Here is a 20,434-nt window from a genome sequence, read left to right as displayed (position 1 = left end):
AATAGATCGTAATTTAAATAATAAATCATCTACTGATGCCTCTTAGTTGGTCCCAGTTATTCATTAATATAAGTAATGCTTTGAATGATAAAGGATCTTGTATCTGTATTTTTGGACTTTTAATTTTTTCCTGGTTTACTTACTTAGGATAAATTTATAGAAAAAACCTTACTGATTCTTAAGATCTGTACTTTTCAGAGTTTTTGCAATATATTGTCCACCTGCTCAGTGTCAAGATCAACACCCATTCATACCAGAAATACATACATAAGAGCATGTTTGCCTACGCCCTCAATGAAACTGAACACTACACATAATGTAATGTTCAGGAATGTTCAGTAATGTTGTAAAAAAATACAGTTTAGATTTTCACCTCTCAGGTGTTGACATATTTTCTGTTTTTGTCAATACCTGAGAGGTGAAAATCTAAACTATATTTTTTTCTGATCATTAGTAAGGCTGACTATCTTTTTATAGTTTTTATTGATATTTCTCTGTTGTCAACTTCTGTTTCATATTTTTGATCAATGTTTTAAAAGTAATTTATGCAAACTCTTTTAAAAATACAAATCCACCACTTTGTTCAGTTTGAAAAGTAACATACATTCAAGGTAAAATATTTGGTAATGAGAGGTGTAAATTAGACCCATTCTGCTCTACTTCCTCAGTCCTTATTTCAGTCATTATAGGTAGCCATGGTTCACCAATCACGTCTACATATCCTTCCAGAAATCTTATATGCATATGAGACTGTCATTTTACACTAGTGCATTATTGGGCACCACTATTTACATTCTGCAATTTAGAAGTGCAACAGTGTTGCATACTCGCAGGAGAAAGAGACTGCATTTCCTAAGCAAGAATAAATTCAGGTAAGGGTACTGAACAACACCATTTCACTTCAGTAAAGTTCCTTGGCATCCTGGAGTTAAAGAGGAAAAATGAAGACTACTTCGTATGCTGGGCCCCTCAATATTCATCTCCTTTTTTGATATCTGTCATGATTACAACAGGTGGTTAGGAGGTTCCTGTTGTTCATATTACAGATGAATGCATGGACACAAATGTCCAGATTCTCCTGCTTTCCAGATGACACTTGCTAGCTACACCTACAAGAGGAGCCATTTTGATTCTCTTTTCTGCAAAGAGTTCTAAATGTTTGATGTACACTCACGTTATCAGTGGGCCTTGTATACTAGGTTACATAGAGATTTATTACATCATCTTACAGGTGAGAGGGAGTCATTCAAGGTTTTAGAATAGAGACATAATAGAAAGAGGGAACTGTATAGAAAGAAGTCAAGGACAGCTGCAATAATCCAGGTACATTGATAAAGAACTTGATTTCACAGTGTTGCAAAAAGACTGACTACAGACATTGTGAAGGAAAAGTTGATGTCCTAGATAACTTCGACATTACATGTCCAGGTGACTGACAATGATGTGGCTCTTAGCCAAATTGAAGAATATTTCATTGGTCTGGGGTATAACTTAGTTTCATTTTGTTCCATTGTTAGCGTTTCAAATGATTCTTATTACAGCTAAGGTAACGCCACTCACCTGGACATTGCTTTATTGGCTCTTAAGCTTTACCAAGGCTCTCCACCCTCAAGTGACTCAAAGTTTGGCCATTTTAAATTAGATTTCTACACTAAAACCTTTTTCTTTACCTCTAAGTGTTATTCTACTTCCCCCATAGACTAAAACTTTAATTTCATTCCAAACAAACTGTTCCTCTTGATTCCTCTGAGTCAGTTTAAAACATCACAATTTTTCCACTGAGGATTAATTCATCAAACCTGCTCTGATGCTATTTTTCTTACATCATGTTCAATAATTTCTTACAGCAATTCTACCTTCAGGATATCTGTCTTCCCACTCTCCTTGTTTGTGCCTGAGTTCAGGGCCTCCCTCCTTTTACCTAGGCTACTGGAATGGTCTCACAACTCATTTCTCCATCCCTTTTTACTCTATTCCAATATCTACTTTGCTCCCGGATTCTTTTCATGTAGTTCCCCTGCCCTCAGGAGCTCACAGGCTAGTGGTAGAGATGACCATGTATGCCAAGCATTATGATAAAATACTGAGTAGGCTATATGACATTTCCCTGTTTTTGAGCCCTTTAGGCACTTTGTGCTTACACCTTTGATGGCTCTGAACCTCACTCTCTGATTTGCGAAGTCCTAACATTTCTCAGAGGTGCCTCTAGGGCAGCCGTGGGCAAACTACGGCCCGCTTGAAATGAATAAAACTAAAAAAAAAAAAGACCGTACCCTTTTATGTAATGACGTTTACTTTGAATTTATATTAGTTCACACAAACACTCCATCCATGCTTTTATTCCGGCCCTCCGGTCCAGTTTAAGAACCCATTGTGGCCCTCGAGTCAAAAAGTTTGCCCACCCCTGCTCTAGGGCCACCCGAGATTGGAAAGTATATAGGATAGAGGTATATCAGGAAAGGCTAGGAGTTCTATAAATACATCCACAAGAACAATGCTATTTTTGTTAGATATTGGGGTTCTGCATAAGATTGTTTTATTTAAACTAAACACACACACAGACACACACACACACACACACACACACACACACACAAAACCAGAATAGTTTACCCATCGTTGCCCCTTCCCCAGCAACCACCAAGCTAGTCTCTTATCTATGACTTTTTGTTTGTTTGTTTTTTGTTTTGGGGGGTGGTTAGTTTGCTTTTTAAAAAAGATTCCACATATAAGGCAGATCATTTGCTATTTGTCTTTCTCCAATTTATTCTATTTAACATAATGCCCTCGAGGTCCATACACATTGTTGCAAATGGCAAGTTTCATTCTTTCTTATGGCTGAATAATATTCCATTGTGCAATATGTATAATAATTCCTTTACCCATTCATCCATAGATAAACACTTGTCTATTATAAATAATGCTACAATGAACATGACGGTGCAAATATCTTTTCAAATTAGTGTTTTGGATTACTTGGGATAAATGCCCAGAAGTGGAATCTCTAGGTCATGAGGCAGTTCAATTTTTTATTTTTTGAGTTAACTCCATATTGTTTTTCAAAGTGGCTGCACCAGTTTACATTCTCACTAACAGTGCACAAGGGTTCCCTTTTCTCCATAACCTCCTAACACTTGGTATTCCATTGTCTTCCTGATGATTGCCATTCTGACAAGTGTGAGATGATACCTCATTGGTGAGGGCGTGTACTGGAGGCAACCAATTGATTTTCTCTCTCACATTGATGATTCTCTCCCTCCCTCTCCCTTCCTCTCTCTCTAAAACCAATTTAAAAAGTGGAGAAGTTTAATGAAAAAGGAGGTAATCACAAATTTCAAACATGAACAAGGTCTCAAGATGAATGAGGATTATGATTAGATGTGGGCAAGTTACCTCCAGAGATACTGTCAGATGGATGCTTGCTGCAAAGGTTAAAGAATAAACCACAAGTAAGAAAATTTGACAATGGGAAAGGAGAAAAATGGGCAGCAGCTATAAAGGACAATACAGGTGAACATCTTTGTCCACTAAATAAGAAAAAGAATAGTTTATGTTTGATGTCAGAAAGAGCAGCATAAGAAAAATCATGAACAGAGAAGGAATATTTGTGAATAAAAGGGGCATTACAAGTTCAAAAGGAATATGAATAAAAGTTTTACAACGTTTATTCACAACACAAATTGGATTCTGGAAGCACAAAATATGTCGAAGGCGTAATGATTTCTTACGTTATTTTGATTTCTTGTGTTATTATTTTGTAATAGATTTAACCGTTCCTACCTTCACCACTCTCCATGCCTTCTACAAAAATCCCCCCACACTGGGGAAGAATCCAGTACCGGCGTCTGTATCGATCCTGGCCAAACATCATGGAGCGTAAAGAGTGAGAAGCGTCAAAGAGCTTCCTTCTGTACTGACTTTGTTGCTGTTAAAAAATGATGCATGTAATTAAGCTTATGGGTGTTAAGTGCTTCAAAAATTAATATAAAAGTAACTTCATACTTATTATGCCTTAGAGCAGATAAATTACACTATTGGGAAAAGATAGCAAAAGAACTAAATGTTACTTGTCTGACTTCAATTTCAGTAACACTTATAAAGGTCAATATTATTTTGAGGGTAATTGGAATATCTTTGATGCCACGGATTAAAAAGGTAAGTTTTATTTTATCACATATCTTATAGTAGTATGTGTTATACTTGATGATAATGTTATCAAGTATTTTATTGAGCCAAAGCAAACTGGCTGAATTCTGTTGATTACAGTGTATAACAACTAACACTCATGTATGTAACCAACCATATCTGTATTTGCCTATTTTTATACTCATGTTGTAAAGCTAAGCAGCATATGACAAAATTTTGAGATAAATTTGTGATGAAGTTAACAATGATATACAGGTATCTCATAATATTTTCAAAAACTCATTTTTTAGCCCTGACCGGTTTGGCTCAGTGGATAGAGCGTCGGCCTGCGGACTGAAGGGTCCCGGGTTCCATTCCAGTCAGGGGCATGTACCTTGGTTGTGGGCACATCCCCAGTATTCTCTCTCATCGATGTTTCTAACTCTCTACCCCTCTCCCTTCCACTCTGTGAAAAATCAATGAAATATATTTTAAAAAAACAACTCATTTTTTTAAAAAAATATATTTCTTTATTGATTTCAGAGAGGAAGGGAGAGGAGAGAGAGATAGAAACATCAATGATGAGAGAGAATCACTGATCGGCTGCCTCCTGCACACCCCCCACTGGGGATCGAGCCCGCAACCCAGGCATGTGCCCCTGGCCAGGATCGAACCCGGGGCCCCCCAGTCCGCAGGCCGACACTCCATCCACTGAGCCAAGCCGGCCAGGGCAAACAACTCATTTTTTACAAGAAGTTGATCTAAAACTTCACTGATGCTACTGAAATTCAAGTTTTAATAAGAGTACAAAATATATACAGTTTATAAATTCAATTCAAATATATTAATATAAAATAAAACATAAGATGCTGAAACTATCATCATAAAATTTGACTGAATTTTAAAAGTAATTAATTCCAAGAAATAAAACCAGGCATTTGTAGATCCTGTATTTAAATGAAGGATATAAACCCTGATTAAGGTTAGTGCTGCATCTTAAGAAGCATGCTTTTAACCTGGGCATTTAACTTTTAAGGTTTAGCTGAGAATGTTTCTAGACCTCCTCATTTTAATTACTTATAAAAAGTTTGTTAGCAGCCAGAAAACTAATCTCATACAAGGCAGATTTTTTTTAAAACACTGCAAAAAAGATAAAAACTATAATCTAAAAGTACTTACTTTACTCAGTTTTTCAATCTGTTTTTCTAGCTCTTCAACACTTGCTGCTTGGTCACCTTCATCCTATACATAACAAAATACAGTATCATTTACCTGTTCTTAAGATTTACTTAGTCAATCAGCAAATATTTAATGAAAGCCTCCTATTGCAAAGTAATAGGATAGGTGCTATGGGAATGAATAGGAATCAGTTATTGCTTTCCATAAACTAATAATCTGGTGAGAGACATAAAACATTACACTAAAAGGAAAAAACACCCACCATTAGGAAGCTATAAGAACCTTAGAGAGGTAGAGATTAGGAATCAAAGTTCAAGGGAGGGTGAGACAACTTTTACTGGGAATCTATACCAAAAGAGGCTATGTGGAAGTTGTGTTTTAATTAGCTACTGAGGAATGGTTAGGAATAATCAATCAGAGAAAAGTCGGCAGGGCATACCAGAAAAAGTTTGACATATCTTGACATGAAAGGTACATGGAAAGGTAAGGTGGGAGATATGGCAAAGATGAGTTTAGGAGTGAATTGTCTAGTGCTGTAAATGCCTGGCAATGAACAATGATCTGATCCTTTGAGGGATGCTGAACACCAGAACTATGCTTTTCAAAGATTAATATGGTAATAGTTGTAAGATGGCCTGGAGCGGGAAAGGACTAGAATTGGCAAGTCTAGTTAGTAGAATGCTGCAATGACTAAAGAGGATGTGGGCCTTACTAAGGAAAAAGAAATAAAGAAAACAGATGTAAGAGATATTACATAATTAGAACTGTTAAGTCCTGGCAACTGATGGATATGAAGCAGAGAGGGGTGAGGGAGATGAAGGAAGGAGTAAAGTATGATGCTAAGGGTTTAAATCTGTGAGGCTGCAAAAATACTGATACCATAAACTAAGTCATTTTTAGAGCAAAGGTTAAGTTATATTATCAACACATTGAACTTTTAAAAGAAAAAATAATCCCTACTATATATAGTACTGATTTAATAAATGGAAAGTTTACATGTGATTTAATGAAATTTTCATTCTAGAATATGAATACAGGAAAGCTACCACCAAATTATATGTTTTAGAGGAAAAGCACGAACAGAGGTATATGTGCTTCTTTGGATTTAAGCTGCATTATTTCATATAGACAAATTATGTGACTCTTCTAAGACTGTTTCTTTAACTGTAAATTGGTGATAACATTATCTGTAACATGGTATTTTTGTGAGGATTAATAAGAACAGATCTGAAATCAATAAGCAGAGTTGCTGACACATAATGTGTAAAATTTTTTTCTCAAAATTATGATTTAATGAGAAGATGCAGAAACTTCTTAGGTTTAAAAAAAATAAAAACTTGTTTTTGATGTTCATTTCTATAAGCATTTTACAAAAGCCACACAGCCACCAACTTATAATGAACAGATATTTCTAAATCAATAGGATTAGCTCCTCAACAAAAGGAAGTGAAAGGAAAACCTCAATAGTATCACCATTACCTATCACTTACCCATTCCTTATCCAGATTTAGGGAGCCAAGTTACAAAGGCATTTAGGCATATTATTTGTGCTAATAGTAACATAATATCTATTGGAGATTAAAAGAAAGCTGAAAAGATAATAAGCTCAATGACCCTTGAATCTCAAATATATATTTTTATATCTATATGATTCTAAATGATAAATATTTAATAATTTGCTTATGTAAAAATATAAGTCAGTCTACAAATAATGTGAAATAGTACATTGACGTTGCTAGGTATCAGCCAAATTAACTAACTGCCATTTCTAAGAATCTTCCTATGATGCAAAAGAAGCAAAATGTCTACTAAAGTTTTATTTAATGAAGTTTGGCTAACAGTCCTTACAATTTTAAGAGATATGAAGGAATTTGAAAGATCAGAGAGAAAAACAACAAACTAAGAACACAGAATCAGCCGAAACCGGTTTGGCTCAGTGGATAGAGCGTCGGCCTGCGGACTGGAAGGTCCCAGGTTCGATTCCGGTCAAGGGCATGTACCTGGGTTGCAGGCACATCTCCAGTAGGAGATATGCAGGAGGCGGCTGATCGGTGTTTCTCTCTCATCGATGTTTCTGACTCTCTATCTCTCTCCCTTCCTCTCTGTAAAAAATCAATAAAATATATTTAAAAAAAAAAAAAAGAACACAGAATCAATTCTAGCTGTGGTTCTCCATTGTTTCCCAAACATTATATGCCCCAGTGTGTTAGAATTTAATTGTCTGCATAAACTTTTACTTGCCCACTTGTGAGCTTAAACCTCACATAGCTTTCAACACAAATCTAAGTATAAGGGAAAGAGTCCATGTGTTGAAGGAATAAAGAGTGAGGAGAAGAGGGACTCATCTTTGAGACAAAGGGCAGTATCTTTTAATTGAAAGGGACCACATGACTCTCAGTGGAAAGCTTACCTGCAATTAGTTTTTTAAGAAGTATAACAACAAACACTCTACCCATACTTTAATCAAGAGGCCAAACATACTTTTGGAGGAATAATGTGCCTATCTTATCAATCAAGTTTATTAAACAGTTAAACTTTTATTTTTGTTTTGTTAATCCTCACCCAAGGATATTTTTCCATTAATTTTTAGAGTCAAAGGGAGGGGGAAAGACAGAGAGAGAGAGAAACATTGATGTGAGAGAGACACATTGATTGGCTGGGACTGGGGATGGAGCCTGCAACCAAAGTATGTGCCCTTGACCAGAACTGAACCCAGAACCCTTCAGTCCAAGGGCTAAAGTTCTATCCACTGAGCAAAACTGGCTAGGGCTAAAATTTTATTTTATTAGGAAGTTAATAAGGTTCTTCATTATAAAGATTAACTCTCAATTCATTTAACTGAGCTAATTTGGCTTTTTAGATCCTAAAATATTTGTTAATTTTTAGTTTTTAAACTGTTTTCTCAAATTAGTAACAATATATAGATTTGCTAAGATTGTCATCAATGAAATCCTACAATTGAACTCTATAATTAAAAATAAAAAACCAAAATACTATATTAAGTGACATGTCTGGTCTAAGAAAAATTAATAATTTTTAAATAATTAATAACAATTTTTAATAGTCTTTATCTCCCTTAAAGAAAAAGATGTATGGTTTGTTAATTCTCCATGTGGAAAAAAGAAGCCAGGCAAAACAGATAATTTCTGTAAATGAATTCTAGTTTAGTGGGATAATTACCTAGTAAAATACACTGAAATCTCAATACAGGTTTGTCAATTTATGAGTCAACACTTTAAAATAATTTGTAATAGTAAGAGCTGTAAAGGGATGCCAATTCTGTGAAAAGCTGATTAATACTGATCAGAAATGTTTAATGCCTGCTATGGAAACAACTCCACCTGCCAAATGAAGTAGATTGGTTATAAATGGCATCTTTTGTTTGGGTAATTACAATTCTAATACCCAAATTATATACACTTCACATTATTTTCCACAGCATAAAATTATATGATCAAGTAGTTTCAAAAGTACAACATTATGAAATAACTTTGGCACAAAATCTCAATGTGGTCTCCTTTTCGGATTGTGTAAGGCTCACTCAAGTGATTTTTATCATTCTGGTTTAAAATATAACATTAGAGAGGAATTTCTGAAAACATTTTACATATATGCTATTTTTACTTAAGAGAAGTGAGTAGCACATGATCTTATTTATAAGTACCTCTACATTATTATCTGGATTAAGTAAAAAATTTGATTCAGTAATTTATCAGTGGTCTTGGTTAGATATTTTCAAATATTCTATCAATAAAGTTATCCCTCTAGGCCTTCTTTCTTTATAACAGTACTGAGTTGATGCAAGAAAGCACAGGAGTTGTTTCTAGAATTCCTTAGTTGAATACTCCTGGCATTGAGTGCAGAAGGAATGGTTGGCTGTATAGTTTTTTGAGTATCATTCTGTAGTCCTAGAATTCTTTTAGGGTAAAAGGTGAACTTAAGCTTTTATCTCTCTATTTTACCCATGTCCCTTTCTGTGGTTAATGGTAACTTCCCTTAAAACTCACACAGACACACAAACACCTACCTCTATAGCCTTGTCTTCTTCCCTTTAGCCTACTCTTCAAAGCTAGCCCCTTCACCATGATTGATCTAGAGGCCTGGTGCACAAAATTCATGTGGGGGATGGGAGAGTCCCTCAGCCGGGCCTGTGCACTCTCGCAATCTGGGACCCTTTGGAGGATGTTCAAGGCCTAAAGGGCAGTCAGACATCCCTCTCACAATCCAGGACCGCTGGCTCCTAACCACTCGCCTGCCTGATCAACCCTAACTGCTCACCTGCCTGCCTGCCTGCCTGATCTCCCCTAACCGCTCTGCCTGCCTGCCTGATTGGCCCTAACCACTCGCCTGCCTGCCTGCTCAGTGCAGGTCATAGCGAACAGTCGTACTGCAGTTCAGTCGATTTGCATATTACCCTTTTATTATATAGGATACCTTCCAATGTCATTAGGGACCTTATACCATTAATTATTCTCTTCATATCTTTAATCTTTAACCCCACTTTCATTTTATTGACTCTTTCCCTTCAACTAAAATTCATCTCAAGTCTTTCTACATCTGAAAAATCCTTGGTCTTTGTCTCCCTCTAGGACAGTGGTTCTCAACCTTCCTAATGCCGCGACCCTTTAATACAGTTCCTCATGTTGTGGTGACCCCCAACCATAAAATTATTTTCGTTGCTACTTCATAACTGTAATTTTGCTACTGTTATGAATCGTAATGTAAATATCTGATATGCAGGATGTATTTTCATTGTTACAAATTGAACATAATTAAAGCATAGTGATTAATCACAAACACAATATGTAATTATATATGTGTTTTCCGATGGTCTTAGGCGACCCCTGTGAAAGGGTCATTCGACCCCCAAAGGGGTCGCGACCCACAGGTTGAGAACCGCTGCTCTAGGAACTACCCTTTCCTCTGAGGCACAATGCTTGAAATATTCGCCTTTGCTTTCTCACTTTTTAGTTATTGTTCTCAATCAATCCTAGCCTGGCTTCTGCTCTCACCCCTCTAATGAAACTGTGCTGACCTCTCCCAGTATGTTGCCAAATCCAGCAAAAATTTACATCTCCTGATGCCTTATTGTCTGTTTATTGCACCCTCATTTTTTAAATGTTCAATTTTCTTGATTTTTGTTATTACTACAAGTATAGAAAAAAGTCAACACTGCAGACCTGACTACTACCCTTTGAAAGGCCTGCTTACAAGGTTGGCACTTAGCTGGTGTCTGGGAACTTGGATTTGAGGGTTCCCTGACCCTAACTTATAAAATCGGCTTACTAGACCTAAACTGTGCTAATAATGTGATTTACACTGCTTTCCTACTGGGAGCCTGGAATTTTGGCACAGGCTACATGGAGGGTACCTTTGTGGCCAGTCCCCAGCAAAAAACTCTGGGCACTGAGCCTCTGATGAGCTACACCAGTACACAACACATCACATGTGTCACAAGTCATGCCTGGGAAAACTGCTGTGTGATTTTACTGGGAAAAGACTTGTGGCAGCTTAGGCCTGGCTTCTTCTGAACTTTGACTCACATGCCTTTTCTCTCCGCTGGTTTTGCTTTATTTCCTTTGCTATAATAATTCATAGCCAGAGCATGACTAGAAGCTGAGTTCTGTATGCTGAGTTCTGTGAATCACTAACTCTGGAAGTGGACTTGGGACCCCTGACCCCCTATAGAAATCTCCCATTTTCAACAGTAAGCCTTTTGGGCTCTTCTTAAATAGTGATGTTCCTAGGGTTCCAACTTCAGTCCACTACTCTATTCACTAAAGCAATTCCCTTGTGCAAACTTATCCACCTCATGACTTTAACCTATTGTCTGTGTGCTAATAACTTCCAGAACTATATTTTCAAGACTGGATTCTTCAACCTTCAGGTTCTTAAATCCAACTGATGCTGAACTTCTGCATAGGCATCTCAAACTCAACATGTCTAAGATAAACCTACCATCACTTCCTGTCTTCAATGACCTGTCTTCCCCTCATCCCCAATCATCTATTTACTCTGCTCCTCCTGATCTCTCTCTCTCTCTCTCTCTCTCTCTCTCTCTCTCTCTCTCTCTCTCTCTCAATTAAAGGCAATCATAGCATGCAGTCACCCATGCCACATAGTTGGGAATCAATCCTGCTTCTCCTTCAATCTACACTGTCCATCCTCAAATACTATTCATCCATCCTCCTAAATATTTATTGAGTCCTTTTCTCCTCCTTCATCCCAACTACCATTGGTCTAGTTTCAGACCCCTCACAACTCAACTAAACTATTGTAATGTCTATCGACTGATCTTCTCATCTCTGATCTTGCCCTACACAAATCTATTTCTGTCATCCACAGAACTACACCGTGAGCCACTTAAAAATCAAAACTGACTTAAAACCCTCCATTAGCTTCCTGTCACCAAAAATTAAGAAGTCCTAGTTCATAGTTGGTGCATATGAGGCTCCTTAGTAACCCTGAAGCACCTGTAAGTAAGTCCCTTAAAGGACTATAGTTTCAGGCTTCTGTGCCCTGCTCATGCTATTCTCTCTGCTTGGAAAACTGTTCCCTGTATTCCTTCCAGGTTAACATTCAGCCCAGCTTGTAGCCTCAGCTAATGGGTCCAGAAAGCCTTTGAGAGGATTTATTCCTCAGAAAGGTTAAATGCCTTTCCTTTGTATCTGCCTAGCACACTGTAAATATCGCTATCAAAGTAGTTAACACATTACAGTTTCATACTGCAAATCTTTCTCAGTGAGACTGTAAATTGAGAGGGGACTTTTAGTGCCTTATGCATCTTTAATCAAAAGTGCCTAAAGCTAGGCAATGCATAATAAACTGGTGTTTGAGACATACCAGTTTCACAAAATCTGCAACACTTTTAAGACACGAAACATTGTATAAATATAAGATAGTATGTCAACAGAATAAAAGAGAGCACCTAAAATTAATAATCAGCATAGTTCTTTGAAGAACTGTGAAGTCATTGTATAAATAGAAAAACTTAACTTCTTTTATTCAATGTAAGTGCCTGCTATCTGCAGGCATTCTATTCAATATTTACTTACCCATCATAAAAAAACTTTATGGTGAATATTGTAATACTCAGTTTTCAGGTGAAGAAACTGAGGTAAATAAATGTCAAAATGGAATTAAAATGCAAATCTACTTGACCCCAAATTCTGTTATTTTTCAGTGTTATTCAGTCTTAGTTAAATATTAGAATCAACTAAATTTGATTACCTCATCTTCACAGGTATCGGTCTTCTTTCCTTTTTTGTCTTCTTTATCTTCTTCATCCTCCTCATCTTCATCGGCTTGGTCATCACTATCATCATCATCATCATCGTCATAGTCACTGTCTCCTCCCTTCCTTCTTCGCTTTCTTCCTGGAGTGGGTGTCCCTAATGGATGCTGTTCTTCTCCAAGATCAATCCCACCTGCAGTGTCTCTTTTGCCTGTTTTTTTAGCATGAATGATTCTGAGCCTTTTAATATTAAAAAAAAAGATGATATGAAAGAAAAGGCTTCTTTCTGTACGTTTAAAAGAGCATAATGTGAGTTTTAAGCAAAAATATCTAATGGTATTTTTCTCACAGCGAGCAATAAATCAATATCAATAAAAATTAGAATTAAAGAAATTTAAAAATATGTTTTCAGAAATTATAAAATATATTAACTTTCAAGAATTATTCTAGGTATTTCTTTGGAATTAGACCCATTTTAAAAAATAAAAATTAGAAAGCTGAAAAGACTAACTCCAGCAATGGCCAAGTGACAATTCCCCATTCCATACTATCAGACTGAATAAATTTCAATTCAAATTACCACAAAAAAACTACCCTTTTAACATAGAGGTTGAATAATTTCAGCATATTTCCTGGAATGAAGCTAATTAAGTCTCAATTCTGAATATATTTGGATATGTTAGACTCTCTATAAGAGGAAATTTAACTAGAAAGCAATGAAGAAAAAGGTGGTAGCTCCAAACAGATTCTATTTGTGACAAAAGTAACCTGATAGCAACAACAACCTTAGAAAATGTGATGGCTTGACTTCTTTGAAAGAAAAAAAGACAAATGGACTTTCTTCTAAGTTTGAAGTATCTGAACTCAATAAATCTGATTATGTTTTTTGTCCATTGCAAATTCTGGCTCTGAGTTTTATTAATTTCATAACTCATCATAATTTTAAGCTTTACCTTTTCTAATTCTTAGACAAAATAAAGTTTACATGCTATCTTTGCAATTCATATGTTTTTCTGGGAAACTTGTACAAAGGGAAAGAAGTATATTAATTTTAATAAAAAATAACTTACTTGCGGAGTTTACCTTCTACCATCCATTTATCTCTCCTCAGGTTTGACATATAATCAATGTTCTTGTCAATTTCACTGTCAATGCAAAAATTTATTATAAAACATAAAATAATCCATTATGTAATACATTAATATGGCAAGCAAATTGTAATGATTACCAATAAATAACCATAAGTGAAAAACTACATTAATTCAGTATCATAGCTAAGAGATGTATAGGAAACTTTAAATGTCTACCAATAATATAAATGCATGACTCTGAAATATTTGGATTGATCCTTTTCCTAAAAAGGTAAAGAACTGAAAGTAACATAATTAAAATCTGTAAAATAATGAATAGCAAGAACAAGATTAACATGGATTTGGTCACCAAATCTTGAAATACTAGACTGGAGGACTTACTTTGATGAAGTTAAGTACTTTTTAAAGTACAAATTAATACATCAATAAACTAATACTATTATGGATGCATAGATCATAATAAAATAAGTAGCTAAATAATTCTCTGAATGGATGCTAAGAAATCTTGTCATCTAGCATCACAAGATGTGAAGAAAATGAAAATCCTGGATTCTTCCAATAGTGCTGGATTCTGGGACCACAGCAAAAGGGAATATTTTTGCATTTCAGTATATAAATAACAATTATTAAATGAACAAATTTTTTCAATAGACTACAAAGGAATACATTAAAATTTATTATTAGTTACCTCTGAATGGGGGGAGGGGTTCAGTGTAATTTTAATTTTTTTCTTTGTGCTAGTCTATAACTTTGAAATTTTCTCTAAGCAACCTGCATTACTTTGTGATAAGACAAATTCAAAACAGCACAGAATCACCTGAAAAGCCTGGGCACATGCTTACCTCACTACACTCTTGCTGCACGCCAGCTCATTGATCAGGAAAGCCAGGGCTGAGGCTTTCTGTGCTGGTGTGTGAGCCTGGAAGGCTTTAGTCTTCAGGCTCTCCGTGAGCTCAGTCTGTCCACAGTGGGCTTCCATAAAAATCTGCAAAATCTCGGAAACATTGTCTCGATTCACACCAACATTCAGCAAATGTTCTCCGAGAGCTGTTTTGGCCTATAAAATGTTGACATTTTTATCAGTATTGGTCATAACCATTCATCACATAAAACAATATAATTTTTAAACGTTGGTACTAAATAATAGGCATTAATGACAACAGCTTTATTCATATTTTGATGAAGTAAAGATAAAAAAATATGCAAGAAATGATTCAAGTACTTGTAATATTTCTATTCCTCCTTTAAACTCATGGTTAAAAGTCAGGTGGGGAGAAGAGTATATAAACTCATGGGTAGAAATTGCCTATCACACCTTCTTTGACCACAGAAACTATTCCAAACTTTTCCAGGCTTTATGTAGATATTCAGGGGATGGAGGGATTGGAGGTTCAAAAGCACTATTATTATGTTGGCTGGCTCTATGGAATCATGGGTTTTATTGCCTGGTATACTTAGTGATTGGGACATGAAGGAAAATATAACAGATGGCTCTGGAAGCTTCTCTCTCTACAATATTACCTATAGCAAAGCTGACTGAAATTTGTGTCTTAATTGGAATTAAGATAACTGAATTTGAGTATCATCCACTGAGCAGTACAGAGTCTTAACATGCTGGCCTGTAGGTGCCTTGATTAGCCTCAGTTACTCACAGTGATTCAGAGAGAAAACACAGTATAACTTCAGTAGGTGCACATAAGTCCTAATTGCTTTATGAATTATGCGTTCTGTTTTGCTGAATATCACTTTCCTTAAGTCAATTTGTTTTTTGCGGAAAGTTAGAGGAAAAAAGAGTAATTTGGGAATGATCTCCATTTCTTAGGCTTTAGGAAACCAATCAAATCTACATTTAACAATATGTAAAAAAATAACTGGATCAGTCTATACAATCATCTGCTAATATGCTACAGGCAGCTATCAATGCACTGATAGTACAAATTTAAAAAAACAACACTTTTATATTTTGTTTTATTTTTTTACCTTGTATCCCGTAATTAGACCTGGATCACATACAGCAGCTGAGAGGAGCCTCACAAGCAAGTCTTGTACTTCACCCATGCTGTCCCCTATATTTAGCAATCCCTCTTGAAGAACACTCAGGTTTGGAACATCAATATTCACATCAAAGCCCAAAACTTTACCAAAGTTTCGTAAGAACTGCACCACCATGAGACAATCTGAAAATGTACTTCCAGAGAGAACAAGTCCTGGAATACGAGGCAACTCTGGCAAAGGCTGAAAAGAAAGTAAAATAAAATAAATTTTAAAAGCCATGATTTGCTATCTTCTGAAATAAAGTAAGGTGCCATCTCTCTTTCTCTTGCATTGCTCCAGTGGTTTTCCCTCTGGACTGTAAGTTCCCTGGGTGCATTGCTGCAACCCCAGGGTACTAAGCTTAGGATGCTGAATTCAAGTAACCATCAATACATTTCGGCCGGATACAATATAAATTTAGATCTCTGCAAAAGGGAACACGAATTTTTAATTAACTTACATACTGACAAAACATGGGTTATATAACTGGATTAAAATTTAGACATTAAGAAATGAACATTTCCATATACATAGGAAACATCATGGTGATTAAGAGAGGGGAGGGGGGCCCTAGCCAGTTTGGCTCAGTGGATAGAGCCTTGGCCCCAGGACTGAAGTGTCCCAGGTTTGATTCTGGTCAAGGGCACGTACCCGGCCCTGGCCGGGGCATGTGTGGGAGACAACCAATCAACATGTCTCTCTCACATCTATGTTTCTCTCTCTCTGTCTCTCCCCCTCCCTTCCACTCTCTTAAAAGAAAAAATCAATGGGAAAATATCCTTAGGTGAGAATGAACATAAAAAGAGAGAGGGGGGGGGGAGAAGGGTAGAGAAAAGTCAAAAAGGGTATAGGGGAGATAAATGGTGCTGGGAGGAGATGAATTGGGGTGGTAAACATACAATACAATATATTTATGATGTATTATAGAATTGTACACCTGAAACCCATGCCACCTAAATAAACTTAATGTAAAAAAATAAATATTTCAAAAATACCAAAGACATACTCAGTAGGGCACATGCATTGATCTATTCTAATGATGGCAACTGATTTAAAAGTCACATGAACAGTGTGTATCTGTGGGTTGTATGGGTGGAAAGACTGGTAACATCTTTGGCTAATAAGTGGTGATAAATTATTATGTCCACATGACCAAAGCCCATGACCCTATCAAGAACTGCTTTATACTGCAACCAAGTCTTTAGGTTTCTTGTATGTAGTGAAATATTAATACTGTATCGAGTTTCAGTACCAAAATTGGAAACCTGCCCCTTCTGCTACTTCTCAAGTATGCTCACATATTAACATTTTAATGACTAAATATGGTGCCAGTCGTCATGCACATTTAAAAATGTATAGGTAGTCTAAATTAAAAACATTTTTGCCCATGAATTGGATATAATAACAATACTTTAAAATTTGATTGGGGAAAAAAGTGACTTGTGTTTCTATTTATCTACATTGGTGCTTGTTCAAAAGTGTTCCTCCGCCCTGCACGTACTTAAATAACTATCTAAAGATTTTTTCTACTAATATTGTGTGAAAACACAGAACTGATACTATACATATCTTTTATTCCATCTGAAGACCATTCAATTCTGAGTTTTCTTTTATCCTAAACTATATCAGATATACACATATCTATATAGTTCTAAAAATGTATATAACAAAGCTAATAAAGTTAAGTTTAAATTGGACTTATATATTTGATATAGTGCATATGTATTTAAATAAAAAGGTGCAAGAAAATAAAACCCACTTAGGATCAAAACAATTGCTCACTCTGAGCTTATTAAATGTGTTAACAAACCTATATACTCACTCTGTGCTTAGGAAATTTTATACATTCAATGGACTAAAATTAGTATGTTTACTTTCATTTTTATTTAAAACTATTTATTCTAAGTAAATAAATAGAATATTAATAAAGTTAAATTACCCACTATTAAATATTTGCTTTAAGAATTTCAGAAAAGAGACGATCATTATTTGTATACCAGATAAATATGGCATATAATATAGATGCTATTGATCAAATATCTATACTAATAAAAGAGTAATATGCTAATTAGACCAGACAGCCAAACGACCTTCTGGATGTCCTTCTGGATGACACCGGGGCTGGGAGGGCTGAGGCAAGCCGCTGCAGCTGCAAGGGCTGAGGCAAGCCATGGTGGCTGCAAGGGCTGAGCCCCTTGCATGAATTTCATGCATCGGGTCTCTAGTAATAATATATTACTGAGACAGTGTTAAAAGAGATGATATGCAGTATTGATATAATTATCTAGAAATACCATCTTTTTATCCGTAGTCAAACATAATTGATTTCTACTCTTAAGTGCATAATCATGCCAGTAACCTAGATTATTTTGCTCTTTCTAAATTTCTCCTTTTGTGTACTTTAGCAACATTACAAGATGGGAGAGAAGACACACATGAGGTACTTTGGTTGGATGTCTTTCTGGGCTTTCAAGATGATAAATAATATGGACTCTGGAGCTGAACAAACTGGGGCTTGAATTCAAGTTGCCATCTATTAGCTGTGTAATCTTGGGAAAGTTCCTTAACCTCTCTGAATCTAACTTTTCTCATCTATAAATGGGCATAAATAGCAGCTCCATAGGATTGTGGTGTGAATTCATATAAAGCACTTAGCACAGTGCCCAGCATGTAGTAAACATACTCACTATAAGTTAGCTATCATAACTAAAGCATTGAAGGAAGTTATCTATATATATAAAAGGCTAAGCGACCGGCCAACTGGCTGACCGGCCGGTAGGTATAACGCGCACTAACCACCAGCTCAACGCAGGAGCTGCCAAGCGACACAACTTTTCAGAGTGCCCTCTTGCACTCCAGGACACCTCAGGGGATGTTGGACTGCCAGTTTCGGCCCGATCCCTGCAGGCCAGGCTGAGGGACCCCACCTGCTAGAGGGACCCCTGCTCACTCCGCAGACACCCTTTGAGCCCTGGCGCCGCCCCAGCTGCGGCCAGCCAGGGAAGGACCGCGGGGAGGTTGGCTCCAGGGTGTGTCCAGCCCATCTCGCCTAGTCCCGCCCCACCGGCCACCTTCTAATTAATTTCCTTTCAATGTGCATGAGTCCGTGCACCAGGCCTCTAGTAGATTATAAATCCTAATTTAAGGATCTACGGGATGTGGGGAGAAGTTAGATCTTTCTTACCTGAATGCCTGAATACCAAATAGAAACACAGAAATCCTATCACCTCTTACAATCCCTCTTTGTAGATTTCTGCAGCATTTCTACTTAAATTAAAAAGGTTTGCAGTACTTTACTTATACATTAAGAACTGCCATAATCAGCACACAGCTCCAGAGAGGTTTACTGGTGCTCATCCAGGAGAGGCAGATTGACTTACACTTGGAATCCCACGGCTCTAGTTAAAAACGAAAGGCTCAGTAGTTGAGCATTGACCTATGAACCAGGTGGTCACAGTTTGATTCCTGGTCAGGACACATGCCTGGGGTTGTAGACTCAGTTCCCAGTAGGGTGTGTGCAGAAGGCAGCCAATCAATGATTCTCATCATTGATGTTTCTATCTCTCTCTCCCTCCCCTTCCTCTCTGAGATCAATTAAAATAAATAAATAAATAAACAAACAAACAAATTATATATAAATATGGTAAGAACACGGGAAAAATTAAATTTATTAATAAAATGGTTTACATATAAATAAATTACCTTTTGATCTGCTAAGCACATGTCTTCATTAGGTTTCTTTAGTTCCTTTGCAATCTCTAATTCTAATCTTCGTTGCTCTAGTTTACGCTCTTTATTTAATCTTTTCTCATCACGTTTTTCTTGCTTCAACCGTTCTTTTTCCTTAAAAAGAAAACCATGTCCATATATTCTCTTTAATCATTGTATGTGTTCGAAAACCTCTAGTTAAAATTTAAAAAGTGATCAAAGTTATTATTCCCATGAACGGAATCTTCTTAGGAGACTTAGGAATAGACTTGGAAATGCACAGAAACAATTACATTGTTTTTCAGTGTACTCACCCACTGAATTCCAAAATAACCATGTGACTGTATAAATATAAAATATAAATACTAGATTCAACCCAGATTACTCCATTATGCAAAATTTATTCAATCTTTTCTTAGGTTATACTATGAGAATAAATTACTTATTAATAAACACAGATATATAAAATATACATGGGCAACTAAAAATTTATAGCATAAAGTTAACTAGCATTCACACAAATTTCTGTGTAGCTCCAGGAAGCAAGGAGGATTTACAGCAGGAAAGTGGAAGCAACATGTTTGAATTTGCAAAAGCAGTTCTTTCAAAGTGAACTAGCTAGTTTTAAGATAGCACCTGTGATGAAATAAAATGTTATTTTCCACTATAAACAACACACTGAGAATGCAAAATGGGTTCTGAAGGCAATTCTAAAAACTTTCAAAAAATGTTTTAGGTAATGGCAACAACATAGAAATAATCATCCTTTCTCCCTTGTTGCAGAGATGACATTTTATGGGGAAAAGTCAAGAGAGTTAATATAATAATATCTGTGTCATTCCTTTATTGTCACACCTCAAATACTATTTGTATTTAGAGGAGAATCATCAGGCAATTAACAGAAGAATCATTAGGCAATTCTAACCTACCTCACACATCTGACATACTAATGATGAGCTTATATTCATAAGGCTGATAATGTCTCTTCTTGATTTAAAAATCTTTCCATTTTCTTTATGTTTATCAAAATAAAGTCCAACTCCTTACTTTGGAATTCACGACT

General features: G+C 36.2%; 1 protein-coding gene across 1 annotated transcript in view; it reads right to left on the bottom strand.

Moving 5' to 3' along the window:
• The window catches only part of BAZ2B (bromodomain adjacent to zinc finger domain 2B), a 258,012-nt gene that overhangs the window by 23,613 nt on the left and 213,965 nt on the right, over positions 1–20,434 (bottom strand). The window contains 7 exon segments of the mRNA XM_023745704.1: positions 3,781–3,925; positions 5,305–5,367; positions 12,535–12,778; positions 13,609–13,683; positions 14,472–14,686; positions 15,610–15,864; positions 19,366–19,506. Coding sequence (XP_023601472.1) covers positions 3,781–3,925; positions 5,305–5,367; positions 12,535–12,778; positions 13,609–13,683; positions 14,472–14,686; positions 15,610–15,864; positions 19,366–19,506 — 1,138 coding nt within the window.

The sequence above is a fragment of the Myotis lucifugus genome, unplaced genomic scaffold (assembly GCF_000147115.1).
Source record: "Myotis lucifugus unplaced genomic scaffold, Myoluc2.0 scaffold_5, whole genome shotgun sequence".
NCBI classification, from domain to species: Eukaryota; Metazoa; Chordata; class Mammalia; order Chiroptera; family Vespertilionidae; genus Myotis; species Myotis lucifugus.
Note: the sequence above shows the minus strand (reverse complement) of the source record. Positions and strands in the feature narration are given on the sequence as shown.